Source organism: Nesoenas mayeri (assembly GCF_963082525.1).
Source record: "Nesoenas mayeri genome assembly, chromosome: 5".
NCBI lineage: Eukaryota > Metazoa > Chordata > Aves > Columbiformes > Columbidae > Nesoenas > Nesoenas mayeri.
Genome location: NC_137548.1, coordinates 18,309,388 through 18,332,158, shown reverse-complemented (window position 1 = coordinate 18,332,158; position 22,771 = coordinate 18,309,388). Strand labels below are relative to the sequence as shown.

At 39.3% G+C, this 22,771-nt stretch overlaps 1 protein-coding gene across 2 annotated transcripts in view; it reads right to left on the bottom strand.

Annotated features, from left to right (window-relative positions):
- Window positions 1–905: 905 nt before the first annotated feature.
- TTC7B (tetratricopeptide repeat domain 7B) overlaps window positions 906–22,771 on the bottom strand; it is a 143,303-nt gene continuing 121,437 nt past the window's right edge. For both annotated transcript variants that reach the window (XM_080345090.1, XM_080345091.1), the window contains one exon: window positions 906–1,716. In XM_080345090.1, coding sequence (XP_080201216.1) covers window positions 1,495–1,716 — 222 coding nt within the window. In that variant the 3' untranslated portion in view covers window positions 906–1,494. The remainder of the gene's footprint in view (window positions 1,717–22,771) is intronic.

Here is a 22,771-nt window from a genome sequence, read left to right as displayed (position 1 = left end):
AAACCTCAGCTAAATCATATAAGGGGTTGACTGTACATATGTAATTCTTTAGACATAAACCCTTGACCAAGTCTGAGGCTAAATCTGGATCCAGCTGTACCTGCACTTATCTCTGAGAAGCTGTTTAGAAAGCCAGGGGGTCCTTTCTGAACCTCGTGCCTCAATGGGAGGGTCTTGCTGACAGTCTTGTCCTACCCTGTCCCATATGCAGTAAATAATCTAGTGCACCTTGCCATCGAATCTTCTTAAACCACTGTCACATTTACTATCAACCTTTGTTATCAATAAACATATTGCTGCTTCTCTCTTATAAGTGAAGTGCATCACTCCATTCACAAGAACTACAAAGGCAAGTAAAGAAAACTGAAGAATAGTGTGTAAATATTTAACATGCTCTTCCCAAGCACTATCAAGGCACACATAAATGTCCACATATTATTCAGAGGCACAGTAATCTGGCTTCACTGAGAGCTGGAGTGAAAGGAATTAAAAAAAGGAGAAGAACTGAAGATTTAAGGAAACCTGAAATCCAAGATAACACCACCACTGGCAAAGAGTATAGCAGTTTGTTTTCTCTAGATTGGCCTCACGGTATTTCATTTTGGCATTGCTCCTCTTTGAGGGCAGATACAAGCCCCACATCACAAACGTGTGATCACAAGGCATCTATATAACCATGGGTTCCTAACCAGGACACAGGAAAGGTTCCATTTAAAAATCATTTTATTATTAACATAATCTTCCCATTTAGCCAAGTGTGGGTCATGTATAAGGAATGTCGGTAAATATTCCATTTGAGGCTTCTTTTTACATATTTCCATTGATAAATAAACTCTGAATTCACATAAAAAAGTTAAACTTAAATAACTAATATATTTTTTGTAACAGGCATACACTGGTAAAATATAAATATTCTTGTACTCAGCCTTTGCTCTAAATAGAGATAACAGTTAGCCACACATTACAGTTATTAACAACTGAAAACAAGAACTCAAGTGATTCTCTGGCCTGGACTAAAATAGAGATGGAAACAGAAAAATTCACATTTTGACTTTGGGCCAAAAGAGGTTGAGAGGCAGGAAGAGAACAGTTTTATTAACAGCCGTGTTAAAAATAGTCTGCTCTGCCACTGAATTTTAACGGGAATATATTATTCTATGTCTGGTAGTTGATTCCATTATAATTTTATGTAAGACTCAAGTATCACGAACAGAATATGGCACATTATCCATGAACAATATAATGATGTTTTAAAACTACAAGGGCAAAACTGCAGGCGATATGAGTGATTTGGTTCTGGCTGACCATTTTGTCCTCTCACTCTAACATTAATATATTGCATCACATCACCAGTTTGGCCACTTTCCTGCAGAAGACGGGAGTTTGTTACTTGTAGCTCTAAAGTTTTCCTTACTAACCAGTTACCAGGCAGCCTGATACACTGGGTTCCCTCACCCAGAAGTCAGACCAAAACAGGTTGACCGAGATGCCCTCTCAAAGGACTCTGGGAATGATGGTAAAAGGGACCACGGGACTGCTGGCTTCCAGCTCCAGCGCCGTCAGGAAGCATTCAGTTGCAGCATCATCATTGCCTTGAGCCTGCAGCACCTCTCCCAGGCCATTCCAGACCTCATGGGCTGTGGAGTTCACCTGGACGGCATCTCTGAGAATCTTCTCCGCCAAGCTATAGCGCCCGAGCTGGTGAAGTATCAGAGCCTGCAAGAAAACAAAGGAAAAATGGTTGAAATTGACCAGCACGACTTCTGTGAAGCTCAAACGATATGTTGCAACAGTGAAGTAAGTGTAGGTAGCTCTTGGGTTCAAAGAGAAATGACCTGAAGCAGGACTGGGGCAGTTTATTCCACACCAACAAGGAGTCAAATGGCTTTGTACAGAAATCAAAGACACTGAAATTAAAAAAAACTGAATTGAACAACAAAACCTCCAATCACCAAAACTTGGTAAGTACCTGAGCTTTTGCAGCAAGCTCCTCTGTCTAAAGTCCTACTAAGGGGTGTTTGTATCCCATCCGTGCATCTCAGCATGCAGCTCACATCTGATCACATCTGAGATCACACACACAGCACCAGCGGCTCTCAGGGGTGGCTCTAACAGAACCAAGTTCAGCCCCATGAGCAACAACCACAGGATTTGATTCATCCTGTGAAATGGGACGTGTGCTGGGGCTGCCATTGTACCAGTAGTGTGGAAAGGTCGAGCAGGCAGACAGCCTCCTCAGTAGTTTCCTAGACACAGATTCTTCGTATTCCTCTGCAGGATGCGATCCAATTCAACACCACACGATCCAAGAAGATGTCCAAAGCCAGCAGGATATGGGCTGAGTGAGGCAGTGGAATTCTCCATCCATCATATTTGGCTATGTTACTGTGCCAGAAAAGTTGAGGAATGACCAAGTAAAAGAGCTGGGCTTATAATAATCCTAATGAAGTTATGCATTTTTACCTTGTGATTCTGTATTGCAAAATGTATAGGGAGCACAAATCTTTGATTTCCAGACAGGCATCCTGATTACATGCTTACAGGTTCCTTATGACTTCTCCCCTCCCAGCTCCTGCACCTTGGACCATGATTTCTTTTATTTCTCTCTGTAACATCTGCCCCATAAATCCTTACCAACCTAAGCATCGATGATTACAAAGTACTGAAATTCCATGCAACTCCTACATATCCACCAGGCTGACCTTCAGCATGGAGAGACTGCAAACTCCATCCTGTAGAGCAACAAAGGAGATTATGCTCTGAAAACAATGTAAAGGGCACTGTACAGTACTGGCAAATCAATAAATAAATGCAATGAAGGCTAATTTCTACCAGGCTAGCAGATGTTCTCACATAAAGGTGCCAGAGGGCTTTTCTGCTTCTGGATTTTTTTTGAGCTGTCAAGTGAGTCAGCATTTCCAGAGTGAGCAGTACTTCCAACCCCAAAATCACACACCTCTCAGGGCCCGTACTTTTTCCCTGCAGGAAAGTGATTGTCAGTGATTGGTACGTATCAAATGTGAAGCTACAAAAAAATGAAGCAAGGAAGTGGAATATATGAAGATGGTTTGGAGGCACGTACTTAACCTTAGTAAAATTAAAGTGTTCTTAATTTTTGAGACGAGATTCTCTAAACTATTTCCAAAATTCTTCCTCTTTTTTCTGTAAAGATTTGTGTATTTTATACTAAACACGTGTGTTCTTCGAATATCGGTAATATTTTTTTCCCAAATATGCCAGACTATTTTCCCTGCTTGCTAAGGATACAAGCTGTTCTTTTCAAGAACAAAGGAAACAACCAAATTTTGCAGATATATGCCTGTTAATGGGAACATAAACACATTGTGTGACATCTGCCCTTTTCTATATGGATAAATGTGTTGCTGAGATTTTCCAGGTGACAGAACTAGAGTGAATACTGGCTGTTTGCCTGATGTTTTACTTTTCTAAGAATATAAGTGATAGAGCACTACTGAAGGAACCACTCTTGCATGGGCAATCAGGTGGCATCCTGCTCCCTTATGCTTCTGAAGCCACAGCTGGTTAGAGGGAGAGTCTCCTGAAAGCCAGCCAGTCACTGGTGTCTCAGGCTGGGATGGTATGAAGATGCCTGCCTTGGGTATCAGCACTGAGACAATGAGCTTTGCTTCCGAAAAGAAGCAAGGGAGAGAAAATTAGATTTGTTTCATGCAAAGCATCAAAAGGACAGTGACACTGGGTGGGCTGAGCTCAAACAAGTGATCTAGAGAAGGAAGACATGATGTCCTCTGAGTCACTAACTCCCTCAGAATGATGGACAGATGCCATATATTATGAGTGCCTAGTTTGTAATCTCCCTCCCAACGACTTTATGAAAATTCCAAGGCACAAAACATTGGAAATTGCTTGCAGTCCTTGCCTGACTTTGCTCTATTAAAGCGTCACACTAGAGACCAGAGGAGAAGGAGCAGACATGCCTGTCACACAGCAACAACCCCCGCTGACCTCACACCATCGCCCTACCCAGAAAACTGACCTCGCTTCTACCAGCTGTCAGCACACGCTTGCTCCCGCTGCTAAACACTCCAGGAAAACAAACAAAAACCAAAACAAAAAATAAACAACAACCAAACAAACCCAACATCAAACCACTAAAACCAAAACCCCAAAAAAACCTGCAAAGCAAAACTCCTCTAAGATCTCCCAGAAATCAATACAAATTATCCTAGTCCATCACTGCATATTTTTCTTTGCTTCCTAACTGGAAACAAAATCTCAGAGCTAGTAGTTTAGTAGTTCTGGCCTTTACCTATTTAGCAGCAGAGGTACAGACAACATTGATCTGCAGAATAATGTGAGGTCTCTTGCTTTATGGCTGGAGATGGGCTTGATCAACACATCAGATCTACAGAAACGCAGTGGGGTACCCAACTGACATATGGCTCTCACCTTCAAACCCGGCATGTTAGTTTAAAACCTAAACAGAATGCCTTCTCCCTATATCTTCTTTATAAACAGACTGCTATATAATCACTTGAGTAAATAATAAGAAATATTAGTAGGGAAACACCCATTATACAGAAGATTATGAAAACAGAAAATTCCTAAGGAATTACACAAATCTAAGGCAATCTATTTGTTCTTTGTACATTTTAAAATGCTGCAGTACTTGACAGAGGCATTTAAGACAACTGCTGACATGCTGCTAGGAGAAAGCAGGGTCTTTCCTGCTATTGCATCTCCTTCACTACTGCTTTCACATGAAAGACCAATAAATTAATGACATTTCTTTCTTGCACTTATAAAAGCCTCTAATGTTCGTGGGTTGCTTAATTTTGTTTGTTACTTTTCCCCATGCCTGGTTTGCTAAGAATTTTGAGGCTCTTCTGGGGTTGTTTTGGTTTGTTGGGGTTGTTCTTTTTGTTCAGTTGGTTGGGTTTTGGTTTGGTTTGGTTTTGGCAAAGCATTGATCTCCTGTAAGCATGTTAAGGCTTCCAGCTTCTGTCTGTTCATGGTATCTTTATGTTGTAACCTCTCTAAGCAAATCTTATTTTTCTGTTAGCCAGTTCTACATTGTAGAGGTTGGTTTTGTGACTCAGAAAACTCCAAGACAAAAATCTAATCAGAAATGGCACAGGCAGAGAGTAATAGGAATCTCTGAAGAAACAGAGACTTTTTTTGTGCCATTATCGCAAGAAATGAAAGCAGTGCTTCGTGTCTCCAATTCGTTGATATTTATACCAGTCACTCTGAATAACTACCAGTACTCACAGATGTGTGGAGTTCAGATGCTCTACTCAAGGAAAGGTCACCAGCCCTTTACAGTGCCCAGGCCACCGTCAGGGCTCAGAGCTGGGAGTAACATGGACTCTTCCAATGTTAAGGGCTGGCTTTCTAAACAACAAAGAGTATTACCGTGTGCTGCCTGTGACAGGGAGGTACGGCAGTCCCTGGAATCGAGGTTCTACAGAGCCTTCATATCGCAACAGAACAAAACCCCGCAGAAATTAATAAAAGTGAGGAAAAGTGCTTCCAACTTTCTTCTACGCCACAGGTTATTTTCAAAATCTTGACAATTTTTTCCTCATCCAGTCTGGAGTCACAAAGTCTCCCTCTAGTTAGTCAATGATTTTACATGTTTCTTCCCTCCATTATCACCCTTATACTTCATTTGATATAACCTCACATATAAAATGGCTGTCCTTTGTTTATTTTGCCAAAGCATCTGTCCAAGGATTGTTTTTATAATGCTCAGCCAAACAAGGTCCAACCCCTGACTGAAGGCCCTTAGCACTGTTGTCAAAACAGAAGTAATGTGTTATTTATTACTCAATATCTCCTGGTTACCTACACAAATACAGCCCAGAAAAACAGCTATTGAGTATCAATAGACAGAAATATCTTAATGCACCACCCTAAACATTTGGCTGAATAACCTTCATTGATACTTATCTTGCATGCGCTAAGGAATGGGGATTACAGCTTCTGTATTTTGGATACTGCCTTGAGACTAATCATGTTTAGTATTTAATTACTGTCACATCACAAGAATTATCAGAGAGATGACACAATTAACTAAAGAAAAGTGAAGAGGATACGATACTGAAAGCAACAGGCTGATCATGAGAACCAGGGTAACAGAAATATGGCAAAAATCAGTATAACAAAGTGGAAAATAATCGTAACACAAGTTCTGCAGCATGGTGGAAGCCTGTTAGCCAAGCAGCTTGGGAGAAGGACTTGGCTATATCACACAGCCACAGGATGACAGCGTGAAAAGGTGCCAGTGTGAAAGTGGAAAACCCCAGTTACATCGGGAGAGGTTTCCATTAGAGAAAAAGGCAATAGAGACTTCAGCAGCTGTGCGGTACACAGCTACAGCAGGGCCTCCTCCGGCACCTTGTGTGGTCTCCTCTGTTCATTGAAGGTCATTCAAACTGCGACACACCAAGAAACTATTGAGACAATCAAGAAAAATCTGAATTTACAAGAGGAGACTAACAGACTTCATTTGTTTAACCTACCAAATAAAAAGCTGAGACAAGATGAATTTACTTGCTATAAAAACAGTAGAAAGAAGAGAATATAGAAAAACTACTTTAGTTAGAGAATAATGTTGACACAAGTATACGTGTGTATGAGTTGGCTGTAAGTTTACCAAAAAAAAAAAAAAGGTGAAAACATTACTGAGATTTTGGAACAGCCTTCTACTGGCAGTAGCAGGGTGCAAACAGCGTTAAGACCAAGTCCTTGCTCTGGTGCGTGTGAAAAAGAGACTTGTCTGGAACGCCCAGGGAGCTCCCACTGGTCCTGTTCCAGCACCAGGTTCTCCCTCAATTGCACTGAGAGGACAGAGAGCGTTAACATGTTCATATATGAGTACTTGATGCTTCTGTTGCAAGAACAACTTTCTCTTGAGTCCTTGTGTTACACCGAAGAAACAGGTTCAGAGAAGTGTCCAACTAATGACTACAAAGATTAAAAAGCAAAATTACGGTAGGTAACGAGCTTCTTTATGAAAGAAGAAAACTAGTATGAAAAAATTAATAGATTCTGAAATCTTCACATCTGTGAGGCCTTTTTTAAAAAACAAAAACAAAAAAAGCAAGCAAACAATCAAACAGCAATACCTACACCGTGTTCAGAGTCTTTTGGACACAGAAAGATGCATAATGGAATTTTCAAATGCATGTAATACAAGATGTTTGATCACCATTCAGTTCAACAGGACCTGAATCCTTACTCCACAACTTTCAGTATGTCATCACATGTCAATCTGTATCCTGGATAAAGACGACACCTTTAAAATTTGGTCTATGCTGATGGCACAATAAAAACAATAATTGCAATTAATACCTTCTTCAATAAGCCAGAATTACCTTTTGATATATATTGAAATGTCAAAATTATATTTTGGCATAGTTATTTCCCCCTTGCAGTTCAACATATTAAGGTTATTTTTCATTAGCTAAATGTAAACATGTTTAAAAAGGAAAACATTCAAATGAGTGATAATTTCTAAATGCAGCTTTACACAACCTCCAAGTAAAACCTTCAGTTAGCAAATGCATCATTATTCATTAATAAAATATCGTCACTCTGAATCTGAACAACATGATACAATAAGCAACTGTATAAAGCCATAATTGTAGCGTAGCCTTTCACTGCAAAGGTTATCTTTTTCTCCAAATGGGCTTTCTCTCTTTGCAAATTAACCTGTCATAACGATTAACTAAACAGTCAATGGAAAACACACATCTAGAAAAATAAACATGGGACAGAAATGGAAAAGTACTTAACTAATTTCTGATTTTGAAAACATGATAAAAACAGCCATTTAGAGGAAGAAAAGAGGTCACTTTTTAATTTGCTTTTAGGCAAATATGAAGCTAACATTCAAATTTTTTCCATGGAACTAACTTTTAAAAAATTAAAGGCATAATTATCACCCATTGTATGTGTCAGCAACCCAGAGCTCCGTCATGAACTGCTAAACAAGTTCTGCAATAACTGAAAAGAAAACAAACAAAAAAAAGAAAACAAGTTCTGCTCAAGAGAGCTGGAGGTTTTCTCAAGGTTTAACCATCTGACGACTTCTCCACCTCTCCTGGAAAATAAATAGCTCTCAATCTCAACTGAAGCACTGCTTAAGATTTCTACTTTTATTTGATATAAAGAGGAACCATTTCATCTTCTCTAAGAAAAACAGAGACTGTAGGTAGGAGATGTTCCCAAAAGCAAGGACATTTATTTCAAAATTGAAAGAATATAATGGGAACTTCGACCATGAGTCTATTTGTACTTTCACCTTCTTCAGAAGGGAGGCTGAACTCTCAGCTCCGAACTCTCAGAACTCTGCAGAGGAGGAAATAGGTAACTGGAAGAAATGGTGAGTATGAGGGGAAATGTGGCCAACATAACATACAAGAAAGCATCAGAGACACTCACCATGTTTAAGAATCGCCACTTGTTGACCTGTAAAAAAGACTCAACTACAGAGACTTTGAGTTCTACCAGATATTAATTTTTTCCTAGTGGGTCTATGACACGAATTTTGTTAAAGAGCTTCTACATGGAGGGTGCTGGTCTCTTCTCCCAAGCAGCAAGTGATAGGACAAGAAGAAATTGTCTCAAGTTGCACCAAGGAAGGTTCAAATTGGATATTAGGAAAAAAATATTCAGAGAAAGGGTTGTCAGGCATTGGAACAGGCTGCCCAGGGAAGTGGTTGAGTCACTGTTCCTGGAGGTGTTTAAAAGACACAGACGAGGTTCTTAAGGACATGGGTTAGTGCTAGAGCTGGGTTATATTTGGAATATATGATCTTGAGGGTCTCTTCCAAGCAAAATGATTCTATGATTCTGATTCTAAATTTATAGGATGCAGACCTTATTTAGCTAAAAAAAAATACCCCTCAGAACTGTAAGTTTCTCTTGCAAAAACAGCTAGAAGAAAACATGATAAGCACATGAAAATCAGAAATGGACTGATTTTGCTTTTTATGATAAGAGCAGGGAGATAGAAGAACAGTGGAAATACTACTTGCCTGGTTCACTGATGAACTGCTGAAGGCCAATAAGCTATTATAGCAGCTATTATCAGATACAGAGCTAGGCAGATGAGGAAAATAATATATATTTTTTTAAAGTTACAATAAAAGGCCTCAAGAACTCACTGCATCCAACTTGTCAGTAATTTTCTCAGTTCACTATTTTGTTGAGTTTTTTTTTAAACAAGCCTCAGCCTGTCTAAGATAAAATCAACTTTCAAACATGGTATGCAGAAAGATATGATAGAAACATCACATCTTATTAAAAAAAAAAAAAAAAAAAGTTAAAATCAAGGATTACGACCATAAACAGTTACAAAACTTAATACACAATGTGTGCATTGCAAATCAATGTAATGTAATGTAATGTAATCATTGCAATGCAATGTAATTTTAGCATCACAAAACTGCCCCTTGTTACATGCTCATGTTCGACTTGCTGTCTGGGGGTTCTGGTCGACAGCAAGTTGAACTTGAGCCAGCAGTGTGCCCAGGCAGCCAAGAGGCCACCCGTGTCCTGGGTGCATCCAGCACAGCATGGCCAGCCGGGCAGGGAGGTGCTTGTCCCGCTCTGCTCTGCACTGGGGTGGCCTCAACTGGAGCACTGTGTGCAGGGCTGGGTGCCACAGCATAAAAAGGATATAAAGCTACTGGAGAGTGTCCAGAAGAGGGCTACGAATTTGCTGAAGAGTTTGGAGAGAAAGCCATATGAGGAGCAGATAAAGTCACTTGGTTTGTTCAGCCTGTAGAAGAGGACACTGAGGGGAGACCTCACTGTGGTCTACACCTTCCTCACAAGGAGAGGAGGAGCGGCAGGCACCAAACTCTTCTCTCCGATGACCAATGACAGAACCCAAGGGAATGGCAGGAAGATGTGCCAGGGGAGGTTTAGGTTGGACATTAGGAAAAGGTTCTTCACCCAGAGGCTGGTGGAGCCCTGGAACAGGTTCCCCAGGGAGGTGTCACAGCCCCAAGCCTGACAGTGTTCAAGAAGAGACTGGACAACACCTTCAGACAGGTGGTGTGAACTGTGGAGTTGTCATAAGCAGGGACAGGAGTTGGACTCAATGATCCTTGTGGGTCCCTTCCAACTCAGGACATTCTATATGATTCTATGCTGCTTTTTCAGCCTATTTAGCATGTGTTGAGGTGGCTGCTATTTTCAAACAAATTTCTCAAACTTGAAGGTTTACCAGAGACTTGACAGTGTTATGCTATAATAATGAAACAGAAGAAGAGTTAAGCAAGGCAAAACAAGAGGAATTTGTCATGGTATATGGAAAAATAAGTAAAATTCTCCAGCTGATATTTCCGATCCTCTGTGATAAAAAATACAGATCTTAAATGTATTCTATAATCAATATTTTACACTTACGTAGAGTGAAATAGCATGTCACTTAAATACTATGCTCTCCTATTTTCATTTTAGTTGATGAATTTGTGCTGAAACATGTCCCCCTAAAGGAAGTATGACTTTGCACAAGAAATCATTAATTAACTCCTTCTGTGGAAGGCATATACCAGTAACAGCTGCATGTTTACTCATTGTAAGGAACTATTTTCTGCAAGTGAAAAAAACCTGTGACATGGTGCATCAGTTTGAAATAAGTCATTCCAACAGAAAAACAATGCATAAAGACAGCTCATGCAATGACAGACACAGATATATTTCAATGCAGGGATTTTGAAGGGTGTCCACACTATAAATTTTAAAATAACTGGGTTGACCACCAACGCTCACGAGTAAAGATTATTTTCCATAAAATAAAAACATAATTTTTTTTGAACTGGAAAAGAAACTGCAATGTGTATGTAATTTGTTTCCAAAATGCAGAACACAAAACTACTTAGCTCACTTTCTCTAATAATGCCATTCTTGTGAAAAATAAAAAGGGTGTTTCTTCAAATGTGCTCAAAATAAAATTTCCTAGCGGCTCTGAATGTTTTGTTTTTATATAAAATGAGGACAACCAGCCAATAACATTACAGCTGATCGCTCACTAAACCAAACCAAAGCAACTGATGAACAGATATGAGTCTGCGCCTGCAGGCTGCATTTCTGTCCCAAACCCCAGCTTGTCTCACACGTCCCTTCCTGCCCTGTCCCCCTCACCTGCCTTCCTCGCCCCTCAGTGCTGGGAGCGATGGGGCAGGGCTGCAGTAAGCTCCCAGCCCCAGATCACTATTTCTTTCCCCTTTCCCCAGCGCCAACATTGCGCCCCAAAGGTATCTGATTGCCTCTCCCGCTGCACAACACTTGTTGCTAGGAGAAAACTGACTGCTTGGCAACAGATTTTTAAAACAACAACTTTGGCTTTGTTACTCGCTGAACTTTATGTTGCCAGCATGAAATAACGCCCATGCATGGTTGTTAGTGCGTCTGTGTATTTATAACCCCCTTGAAAATGACTGCCCCCTTCCAACAGGGATGTGCTTGCCTTTTTGTTCATTGCTGTTCATGGCTGACAACACAAAAAGGTTCAAAATTGAAAGTGGAGTGTGTTTTGTTGTTGTTGTTTTGGTGGTGGTGGCTTTTTGCATTTTTGTTTGTTTAATTACTGATCATATGCTTCTACCAAGATGGAAGCTCTCGGGGGACTTTTCTGGTTAAGACAACACAATCTTACAATAACCTGATTTACACTTTGTGAATGTCACAGCAGCTTATAAAAACATAGCATGACTACCACAGTATATTGTGTGAGAACTGATTTGACTATAGCAAGAACATTGGAGACAAATAAAACACGTCACTGATTGAGTGAAACACCTAGCTGACTTCAGAAATTATTTAAATTTTATCTCCATCTGGAAATTATACTGAGGGTCTGATTTCACATGCAGAATCTACAAACAAAGTAAAAACACAACAGTTCTTTCACCAGAAGTCAGAAGGCTACAGCTCTGGCAAGTACTGCATCAACACTGGGATCAGGGAATAATTAAGTACAACCTTAATCCTCAGATTATGGCCAGCCCCAAATTTGGAGAATTTGTCACCCGGTGCAAACATTTTCTAATACATTTCCTCCCAGCTGTGGTATCATGAAGAAACACGCATGACCAAATTACAGTATAGTCACTGCTACAATCCTACCATTTTATCAGTCTAACCTGTGCTGTATTTCAACATTGCCTGGTTCAAAAGCAAGGCTGGGTCACCGTGCTACCTACTGAGACTCCTACGTACTGTTTGTTACTGATGCCATTATCTTCCCAGTTTTGAGTCAAAGCGTTAGAAACAGAGAAAATTGTATTTCTGTTAGTCAAGGCTTAGGATGAAGATAAAAATGCTTTCAATACCCAAAAGAGAGAAAAACTCCAACCAACAAAAAAACCCCAACATCCGAAAAAAAAACCCCAAACAAAACAACAACAACAAAACCCCCAAAACCTACAAACAAATCCTCCAAAAATTTATACAAGTGCTGAACAGGTAAAGAAACAGAAAACCTCAGACGAAGATTCTTGAAACAAGCCTCAAAGTCGTCCCACTGAGTCAATATTTGAGCACTGAGGATCCTGGGAATTCAAGTGTCCACTTAGGTACTCCACTACCTAAGGACTAGATTTCCCTTTAGTACATCTGAGCGTTCCTGATTTTGAAAGCTGTGCTCCATGCAAAGTTATCACTCATCAAGAAATTCACGTTCTTCTGTCCATCAGTCAACCATTGACAGAATTAAAGAATAAATAATAAGAAATAACAAGCAACAGCTTTTTAAGAAGTTGTTTTCCATTAATGACAGTTTTTCGATAAAATCACAATGAACATGCCGGGGGTATGTGACTTCTAGAAATAGTAATTAGAAAAATTGATTTTTCTTTGATGCACAAGCTATTCCCTTGACTTCAGATTCATTTGTTTGTTAGAACATTTGATCAAAGTTGCAGATCCAGTACTAGTTTCTGTGGTTAACACTTACAACTAATAGAACTGTCAGAGTTCAAATTGAGTTCTCTGGAGATCTTTAGCTAGATCGTCACTATAGTGAAGGCACGCGCTGGTTGTCCATACTTGTACACAGTATGTGTACAGAAACCAGCTCTTACCTGTCTGAACTTTTGAGACTATGGAAAAGTCAATACTACAGAAACCAGCTCTTACTTGTCTGAACTTTTGAGATTACGGGAAAGGCATCAGAAGTGAACGATACTCCTCTGAAGTACCCTTTTTGCATTTATGCATGTGCATTTCTCTCAAATATTCTGACAAAGGCTGTATTAAATATTCAGAGTCAGAACTGCAGTATAAGATAAAAGATGACCAGTCCTTTCATTATTAAAATAAAACAGAAATTCAAAGATTAAAGCACATTTTTCACATTTTTATTACTTTTGCCCTTAGCCAAAGGGACTTTTGCTTATAGAACATACATATATCATAACTACGGCTTAGTGCCACCGTTTTGAAAGTGTTGTGACACCACAGCAGCACATACTACTCTGCCATTTCAATAACTTATAAGAAAAAATAGGTTATTTTTAATAGAGCGTTGATAAATATATTTTTATAGCATCCCCAGGAAACAGACCATTTCCTCCTCCCCAAAGCAGACGTGAGCTGCCATCTGCTCCTCGGGCCAGCGCACTACAATGGGAAGAGCCACCTCCACGGCATTTTGCAAGAAGCTCCCCAGCATGAGGGGGAATGTGCCCCCTTTCTCCTCCCTGCCAGATCCTTACACAGAAGGCAGAAGTTGCAGGTCCACTGCTGACCTGTCAGTCCGACAGGACAAGTGCCAGCAGACCCACCCTGACGGGAAGGTGATTTTCAGGGTGAAGGGAAGGCACACAGCCTCCCATCTGGGCACCATCAGGCGGAGATCAGGGGAGCCAAACCCCAACCACCAGCTAAGAAAGGGCTTTCAGCACTTTCAGAAAAATAAACACTTTCTCTGTATACCGACTTACCTTTCACAAAACCTGAAAAAGTGGAATATGCTGAAAATCAAGGAAAAAAGGCTTTGGACGGGACGATTAAAGAGAGAAGCTGAAACATCAGTATTATGGAGAAAAAAAAAAAAAACCCACACTAAAAATAATTAAAAAAAAAAAAAAAAGAATAACATTAATATACCTCAGCAAATCAGCTTTGCTAATACCAGTCTGGAAGCAAACAGATAGATATAACTGAAGTATCACCTACCTCCATATCAGACTATTAGGTTCTCACAACCATCTTTTTCTGGATCACTGTTAATTTTTTTTTTTACTTAAAACTTGCCAAAAGTAAGGTATTTGCCATTTAATGAGTATCAGATCAGAAGAGCCCTCTTAGGCTATTCATTTGCTCCCCTGTTGTTACTGACAACCTCAGCACAGGATTTCTTGTTCCACACAATGTTTAGAGTGTGACTGCCAGGAATACTCTTCAAATCATCTTCCCAAATTTGTTTTCATTTGTTCCAGTGCCAGTCACCTAGCCTTATTTTGATTATGCTTATTCATCTCATGTTTACATGGAGCATATATTATTATTATTAATGTTTCCTACTCCTCCCAGGAAACACTCCCGAGATTTTCCAGAGCTACAGTTCGGGCACCTCAGTGCTCCCTGCGTATCAGCACAATCCCGGTGCGCAGTGACAGCCCAGTGTTGACATCCAGCCACTTCACTTGGGAATCACAAGAATCACAGGGCCAGCCTGCGAGAAAACTCCAAGGGAAACCTAATGCTTTAGTACACACCGAGGGTACACTTGCCCTGTTGGTCAGCCTCAACTGGTTTTACTGGGCATAGCAGCCTCCATATTTTGGGGACATGAAGCCGCCAGTGGAGCTAGAACACCACCACCTTCCATACGGGAAGGAGAAATCTGTAGGCTTACAAAATTAATGGTGAGAGTACACTGTTGACAAGATGATGACTTTGATAACTGGGATGTAATATCATGTGTTGAGCATGGCCAACTCATCAACAACGATGTAGCTCAGAACAACTTGTACTCCAGCTCTGTGTCCTCCCCAGTCACTTCCATACTCAGTCTTGCCCTTGCATTTTATATTTGTGAAAGCCATTGTATTTCTTTTTCTGAAGCATCTCAAAGTCTCACTTTTAACTGAAGTGACATCTGTCTTCTGCAACTGGTCAACTCTATACTCTTCCAGCAGCAAGTACTTGCCACTATTTCCATGCGTCCATTTCCACTGCTAATTTTACCTTTGCCATCCATGCTGAATATCACATGCCTGCTAAAGACTGAGGAAAAAACCACTTTAATACAGTTATGGATGTTTTATAAATTGTTATTCATCACTGCACTGATTGACACAGCATGTTAAATCATATGCTGCGGTTGGTTTACAGCTCTTGAAATCCATTTTCCAAACTGTATAATAAATGAGAGCACAAGCTTGGAATCTGCAAAGAAAGCACAATTCAAAATGCAGTTTCTCCCTCAGTCCTTTCCTTTGGTTTACTACTGTCAGCTGACAGGCAGCTGAAATAGATTTGAATCCTGCTTCCAACAGTGTCAGAATCTCATCCATGAGTCACTTCTGTAGTTCACTGGAGCACAGTTGGCAGGAAGAACAGAAGAACAACAGAAGAGGCACTCCCATAGAAAGCCAGGGTTTGATCCAAATGAGCCAATGGGGAGGTCAATGCTCACTAAGTGACGAGTTGAAATCGAGAGTGGCAGCTTCCACTTTCAAGGATAAGAACAACAGCAACAGCATGGGTTTGGGCGGAAGGTGGGAATTCTGGAACTTAAAGCAGCTGCTGAGTGTGGGCCGAGATACAAACATCTCCTACCAGCTATTGTGTTAAACATCCATGGATTTTATTTTCTGCAAAAATATTCAGATATAAATGTTACATTAAATCAAATGTAATGCACTTGGTGGAAAGACCGTGCCTACTAATAAAACTTCCTTCAGTTTTAGGAAGCTTAGGGTTTGATTCTACAGCAAATGAGATGATTTTGGATGCCCAGGCTAAAGCTACATCATTTATTTTCAACAGAGATCACCAGCTGCTCACACTATCATATCACAATTTTAAAGGAAATTAAGTTTGACGCATCAGTTACTTTAATAGATCTGACAGCTTTTCATACCATTTTAGACTTCACATCAAGAACAGTTACTTCTGGCGACTCTAACCTACCAACTTCTGGCCAGGCATTCAATTAACATGACAAAGCATCGTCACAGCCTGCATTTGTGCCCTAGCATGTCACAGCCCTCTGGTAAGTCTTTGGCTCTGTGACCCTCATAATACCATCTGTTCCGATGCCATTGTGGCTATCACTTTTTCAAATGCTCATAAATTAAAAACCAGACAGAAACCCAGAGAAGCCATTGTCAGCTGTCAGGACAAACTGTAACAAGGACCATGGAAAAACTGGAAATTGCAATGGCTCTGCAGCTGACAGAGGTCTGCTTGCTCATCTCTTGAGCATTTGTAACCACTTGACAAACATCTGCCTCGGTTTATTACATGCTCCCATTTAGAAAATAAAGGTGTTTGTTCTTAAATGAGAGAATATACATTTAAAACTATGTCTTTATTTAAAATTACTTATTTTAAGGCAGGAAAACCCACTTACCAGCAGGGAAATTTTAATTCAGAAACCCAGGTAGCTTTCTCTTTTCTAGGTCAGATGTTCTCTGACAGAAGGCAAGTATTATTTCAAAGTGCTACCTAATGCAACCTTTATCCATGCACATTTAGAGCTTTGAAACCATTTTCACACTGTGTATTGAACGTATGAAATTTTGAGTCTGCATGATTTTAAGAAAATAAAATAAAATTCCATGGCTCTTTACTGATATTCATAACGCAATTCACTATTTTGTCTCAATATGTTATGCTATCAAGTTGTAGAGCTAACTAACCTAATGTAGCAGAATACATTATGTTATGTTCTGAACTAATTCTAAAAAGTTAACTTTTAACAGCTACCTTCATGAGCACTGACTGTAATGACGCCTGGTTTGGTTTTCTAACAACCGTGTCTTATATTCCTGCAGCAGAGAATTTACAAATGCTCACTCTCACGTGTACTTGCTGATATCTAATAAAAATTTGAAATAACAAAACAGCCTTCGTTGTTTTTCCTCTTGTCTCTATTTCTGTGATATTTGCACAAGGGTAAATGATGTTCTGTTCTTCTCACCATTCCCTCTTCTGTCCGGACAAAACCAGCTAAAGAATTTAGAAGTTATGAAGAGAAAGCTGGCAAACACAGACACTCAAAGAATAATGATTCAGTAAGCCTGATTTCCTAAGGATATCGCCCTTCAACAGTAAGTTCAAGTTCTGTGATATGAACAAACTATCAGCAGTAGCTGAGGAAGATCAAACACACTGAGCTGCAACAAATCATTTCACCAGCATCACTGATTAAAAAAACCTAATCAATGCATTACAACCCAGGAAAAAATTGAACTCAAATGTTAATATCAGATACATCCAGACGAGAAACATTAATATCCCAGGAACTAAACTTCATAAGTGGAGTTAAGAGGGAAGCATTTAAAAACAACTGTATTTTCATTGAAGTATTCAGAAAAACAAACAAAAAACAAAAACCCAAACCAAAACACAAATGTCATCATCCTTAATGGGTCTACTAATCCCCGCTACATTGCTCAAGTGTTTTGGGTCATGTATTTCCTGGCGCTGTTTAACTTTTAACAGCGTGAACAATGTTCATGTTTTCCTATTTCTGCCAAGTAAGTGTTTTGCTCATGAATTGCTTTGCTGGGTTCATCTGAACAGTACTAAAAGACTGAAGATTTCTTCCAGGTCAAATGCTTTATGTGAGATGTGTGGCTCTTGAGCAGCAGCACTCCATTTTAACATCTCAGTGTTTTGCTAATAATTCTTTTCCCTTCAGTTATATGCCAGTTCTTAAATAAGAAAAGCTGTTCTTAAAGCAACTTTAAATTCAATGTAAAGGCTATTGAAAGCCACCTTCTTCAAGCACCACAATAGCATCTATTGTAATGCAGAATTTCTCAGATTTGTGTGAGGAAGTCAGACATGCATAAACCACACGCTTATGTTTCAGGTCAGAGATTAGCAGAAAGAAGCTGTAATGTATTGTTATGTACAGAGCTTTTTTAGTTTTCCAAGACTGTGACAAGCACATTTTTGTAAAAATGCAAGTACAAAACTATATTCAACCTCAAAATCTGGACAATAATAAATATTTACAACCATTCTGACAACCTTAAAGATATTAAACTGCCCTCTCTTCTTTATCTCCCATTAAACATAGACTGGGAGCACCGAGTTATGGTTTGTCACATCTTAAACTGATCTCCTTGCCCAGAGGATACTGCCCCCCTTCAGGAAGTAGCTGGCCTGAGAAGTCTCATTCAAAACTACATTTATTGCATATAATGGTAATCATATAAACACACAAGCAACTTAATAGCAAAAGGAAATTTATTACATTAGTTCGCCAAATCTGACTCACGCTACACATGAGTAAATATGCAAGAGTGATAATGTGCTCACCAATTCATGTTGGGAGCTATAATAACCTCCAGCTTCACCCAAGGACACATAACAAGACTTAGTCCTTTTTTGTTCAAACCCAGGTAGGATTCTGATTTGTAGGACAGGAGGATGCATCAAAGCATAGACTCAAACAGAACATCTGAGAAAAACTAACAAGCCATTATCGTGAAAGCAGCAATCCTTTTTCCTTTAGATCTCTGTATCCACACTTCATATTTAGTGCTGGTTTGAAGTTAGCTTTCTTGAATTTTGAACTTTCTACTACTGAGTAATAACATAAGAAACAAAGATCTATGGGAGTAGTTTACCTTCATTACCTATAAAAGTGAATTACTATAAACCAGTACCAAGTTTAACTAAGCTCTCAAAATCAGATCAAAAAAGAATGAGAGAAATGAAGTATGGATACCAGATACACTTGTGGAACAGTCTGCTGTCCAAACAGTCATCCCCTGCACCAACCACCTCAGCTGCAATGACTTTGGAAAAATTACATTCATTGAGCAAATCCAAGAGAACATTGACAAAATCTTCCAGAAGGAAAGATAGTTGGGGGAAAGAGAGATGTAGGTAAATGAACTGATTTATTATTTAAAAGTATTAAAAGTTCTGCAGTGAATTTGAGACAAGGGCCTCATTTTACTTGGCTGAGCTGAAATGGCTATCAAGTAGCTGCCACGTATCCCTTTGCTTATACTGCGTGCAAAGGCAGTAACTATCAAGAATATAATTTTCACTGATAAATGATAGAGCTGTTTTAATAATCTGCATTTTAATAGGAGGTCGATCAGTGACAGAGTACTAAATTTAAATATCATAAGGGAAAACCCTTCTTAAGTCTGCCAACCATTTGCAAGTCAAAACCCACAAAAGCCACCCCGCAGGCTCCCTTCAGCAGGCAGCGGAATATTGATGCTGCTGCCCTAACAAGACTGACTGATACACTGGAGAAACCTGTGAGGAACATAATTTTCTTCAGATTGCCAATGCACTGCAAAGAATAAGCACAGGAATTAAACATGAGCCCCATGAATGTGACACAGAGAATGATAAATCAGGAGGCTTGTATCATATTTAAAGCTAGGTAAGTCGCAGCATCTGTGCCTCGGTTTCCTCATTTCTTGACAGGGAATATAAATAATAATTCAGGGCAAAACGTATTTGAAACTTAACATGTCAACCATTTAAAGTTGTTGCAAAACCAAATATAACCTTTTTTAAATATCTAGACTTAAGATTTAGAAAAAGAGTAGGAGAGATTTCAGTCATTGTTTTACTATCTGCCATACTAACTGTCTTAGTGCCAAACCTTCTTCAGCCACTTCACTTAGCTACATTTTTATTCCTCTAAGCTTGCTCAGAATCTCAAATATTCATGCTTAAAAATATAAAAAGCTGAAACTAAAAATGCAGCTATGCAACCAAATACTAAATATTATATTAAAGATTTAAATCAGTTATTGGTTTAACAATGTAAAAATTTATCCTGCATAGGTAAAAAAAGACTATAACTAATGGTATTTTTTTCAAATGCCACAAATTATTTGCAAAGTCAGCGTTTAAACAAAACGTACAGACTAGATTTGTACCTATGTGACTAAGTGTTTAAACTAAAAAGCTCTAATCTTTTTTCTCTCTATAAAATCCATGCATATTAATATCAGAATTAAAAAGGCACAGATCAGCACTGCTGATTGAAAAGTGATGAAAGCCCAAAACAGCTTTCTATTTTCAAGCTCAGCACTACTAAGTCTCACTCGTGATGTATTTTTCCACTCATATCAGTTTAGCGAAGTAGCTTGCTGTGATAGAAGTGGCATTACAAGTGTTAAGAACTCTGAGTTCACTGTGTTTCATGTCACACAAACTTGGACTAAACACACAGTGGGCAGGTTTACTTGCTGAAAGCAAAGTACTGGAAAGAGTCCAGTTTCAGAAAACATTCATCCTTGGGCTTTTACACACAGATAACTGGCTCAAGCAAATAAACCTCTGATCTAGGTGCAGCAGCACTCAGGTTAAACATAGCCAGCTTACTCCAGCTTCAGCAAGCCTGCAGGATTGACCAGACTTTTTAGTCACTACCCAGTTAAGTAAACACAAATTGAAACTCAGACCATTGTTTCACGATGCCAAACACACAGCATCATTTCCAGTTTACCAAGATGCCAGCTCGTGACTTTAGTGTTGATGTTAATTTTACATAACATCATAGCAACAGCATGAAAAGATCCTTTATGCTCAGCAGAAAATCAGATTTAAAAGGCATCCAGACTTTCAAAGTGAAAGTAAAGGAATTTTCTTTTCCAAGCCACTGTAAAACCAAAACCAGAGAGACCCAGATAATCAAGTTGTGATAACCGGATTACCTCTATCTAGAAAAGGACAAAAAAGAAAAATAAGACTAGCTATCAAGTTAACAGTGGAAGAATTTTTACTACCAAAAAGTACTATACTGTTTGTATTTCAGAAAGAAAACTATTATTTTAATTTGATGAAATTACATGCAAGGCTTTAGAACAAATGCTGAAGAAAGGAATTGTTAGCAGTACAGTAATAGGGAAAAGTGGAATAAAACACAGCATGTGTTTATCACTGGTGAGACACTAAGCTAGCCTCTACAGTATTTGATTAGATAAATTGCAGAGGAAAAAAATGTTGTAGAACTAATTTGTCTGGATTTCAGTAAAGTTTCAATACAGCTGGATATAGGAAAAGAAATCAAACTAGAGATGGCATAGAGCAGCACAAGAATATAAAAATGAGTTAAGATCTAGTTTCCACTCATCCATCCATCCAACAGGGCTGGAAGATGGTGAGTAGACTTCAAGGTTTGGCCACCAGCCATATCTTAGTTTAACTTATTGTATTAGCATATAGTTATCAAGAGTGCTGATGAAATTCGATCACAATGAAGCTATAGTACAGAAGCAGGTAATCCAGAGCCTTTTAATGACGAGCTTGTGTGATCCACAGCTTTGGCCACAATGGTTTTACCTGACAGACTATTCTCACCCCTGGTTCCCCAGCTCTGGTTACAGAAGAGAGCAGTCATTTGTATTCAGAGAAAACACTGGCCTGTTTTATTGACATCCAGTATACAAGGTGGCCAAGCATCACATCTCCTCTCCTCTCCTGAGGAAGAGACAGCAGCTTGCTGAAGACTAGTAGCTGCCTATCACTTTCTACATACTATTTGTTGCTACTCATTGAAAAAAAAAACAAAACAAAACACAGCAACTCTAATATGAAGAATAATGGAAAAATAACCATCAAACCTTAGAAAGGAACACAGTTTTCAGAGTCAGATGAAACACACTTCCAATTTCCCTCACCAAAATAATTGCTTTCTCTGTTTGATCATCTAGATGAAAATATCCTGACACAAAAAATAGCCTGGCACCAACCTCAAAGACCAATTCTTTAACTTCATCTAAAATCAGTTAGGTACCAGAAAACACAGCCTATATTTAAAGAAAACTGATCTTGGATAAATTATATTATGCTCTTCACGCATAGTAAATTGGCTGAATCCTTTCCAAATGCAAAGTTCAACTCATCTTTAAACTGCAGACTCATGAGCAGGGGAAGGAGTGCTAAGTACAACACTGGCTCGCAGGGACGGAAAGCTGCAGTAGATGGAAAAGAGGTCTTCAAATAAAATTTAAAGTGAGATGAGTTGGAGAGATAAAGAGACACAAAAAAACTGTTTCAGATTGGGGATTTGCAGAAAAAGCTCTGTACCAGAGTAGACAACTTATCTGAGGAATGCAGCTGTTTGACATAACCCTGGCAAAAGCAAGCATTAAAATAATTTCCTGAGGGACATTTGCTTCCAGATCTCTATTTCTGCCTTAAGGTCAGGATATGATAAAGATAGGATAAAGCACGACTTTTAAGAACATGTTGTTTATAATTCCTAGTCAGAACAAAGGAATGATCACTGATTAGGTAACTACTGGTCTTCTCAAGACCAGTCTGTAGTCTTGGGAAATGGCTTATGCCAAAGCAAGTCAAGCCCCCTTGTGAGAGGTATAAAGCAAAAGGTAATTTCTTCAGGGCACCAGAAATGCACCTGAGAACTGCCAGAGTTTTATAGCTAGATACATGCACTGGTTATTGTATGAGAGACTGCTAAAGAGCCAGGTCTCGGACAGCGGGCTACAGTGCTGCAAGTGTCTCACACTCATAAATGACAACCACAACTTAACCACACTGAATGGTTTGTCTGGCTCAGATTGCTGGTGATGGGAGCATTTAATTATACTTC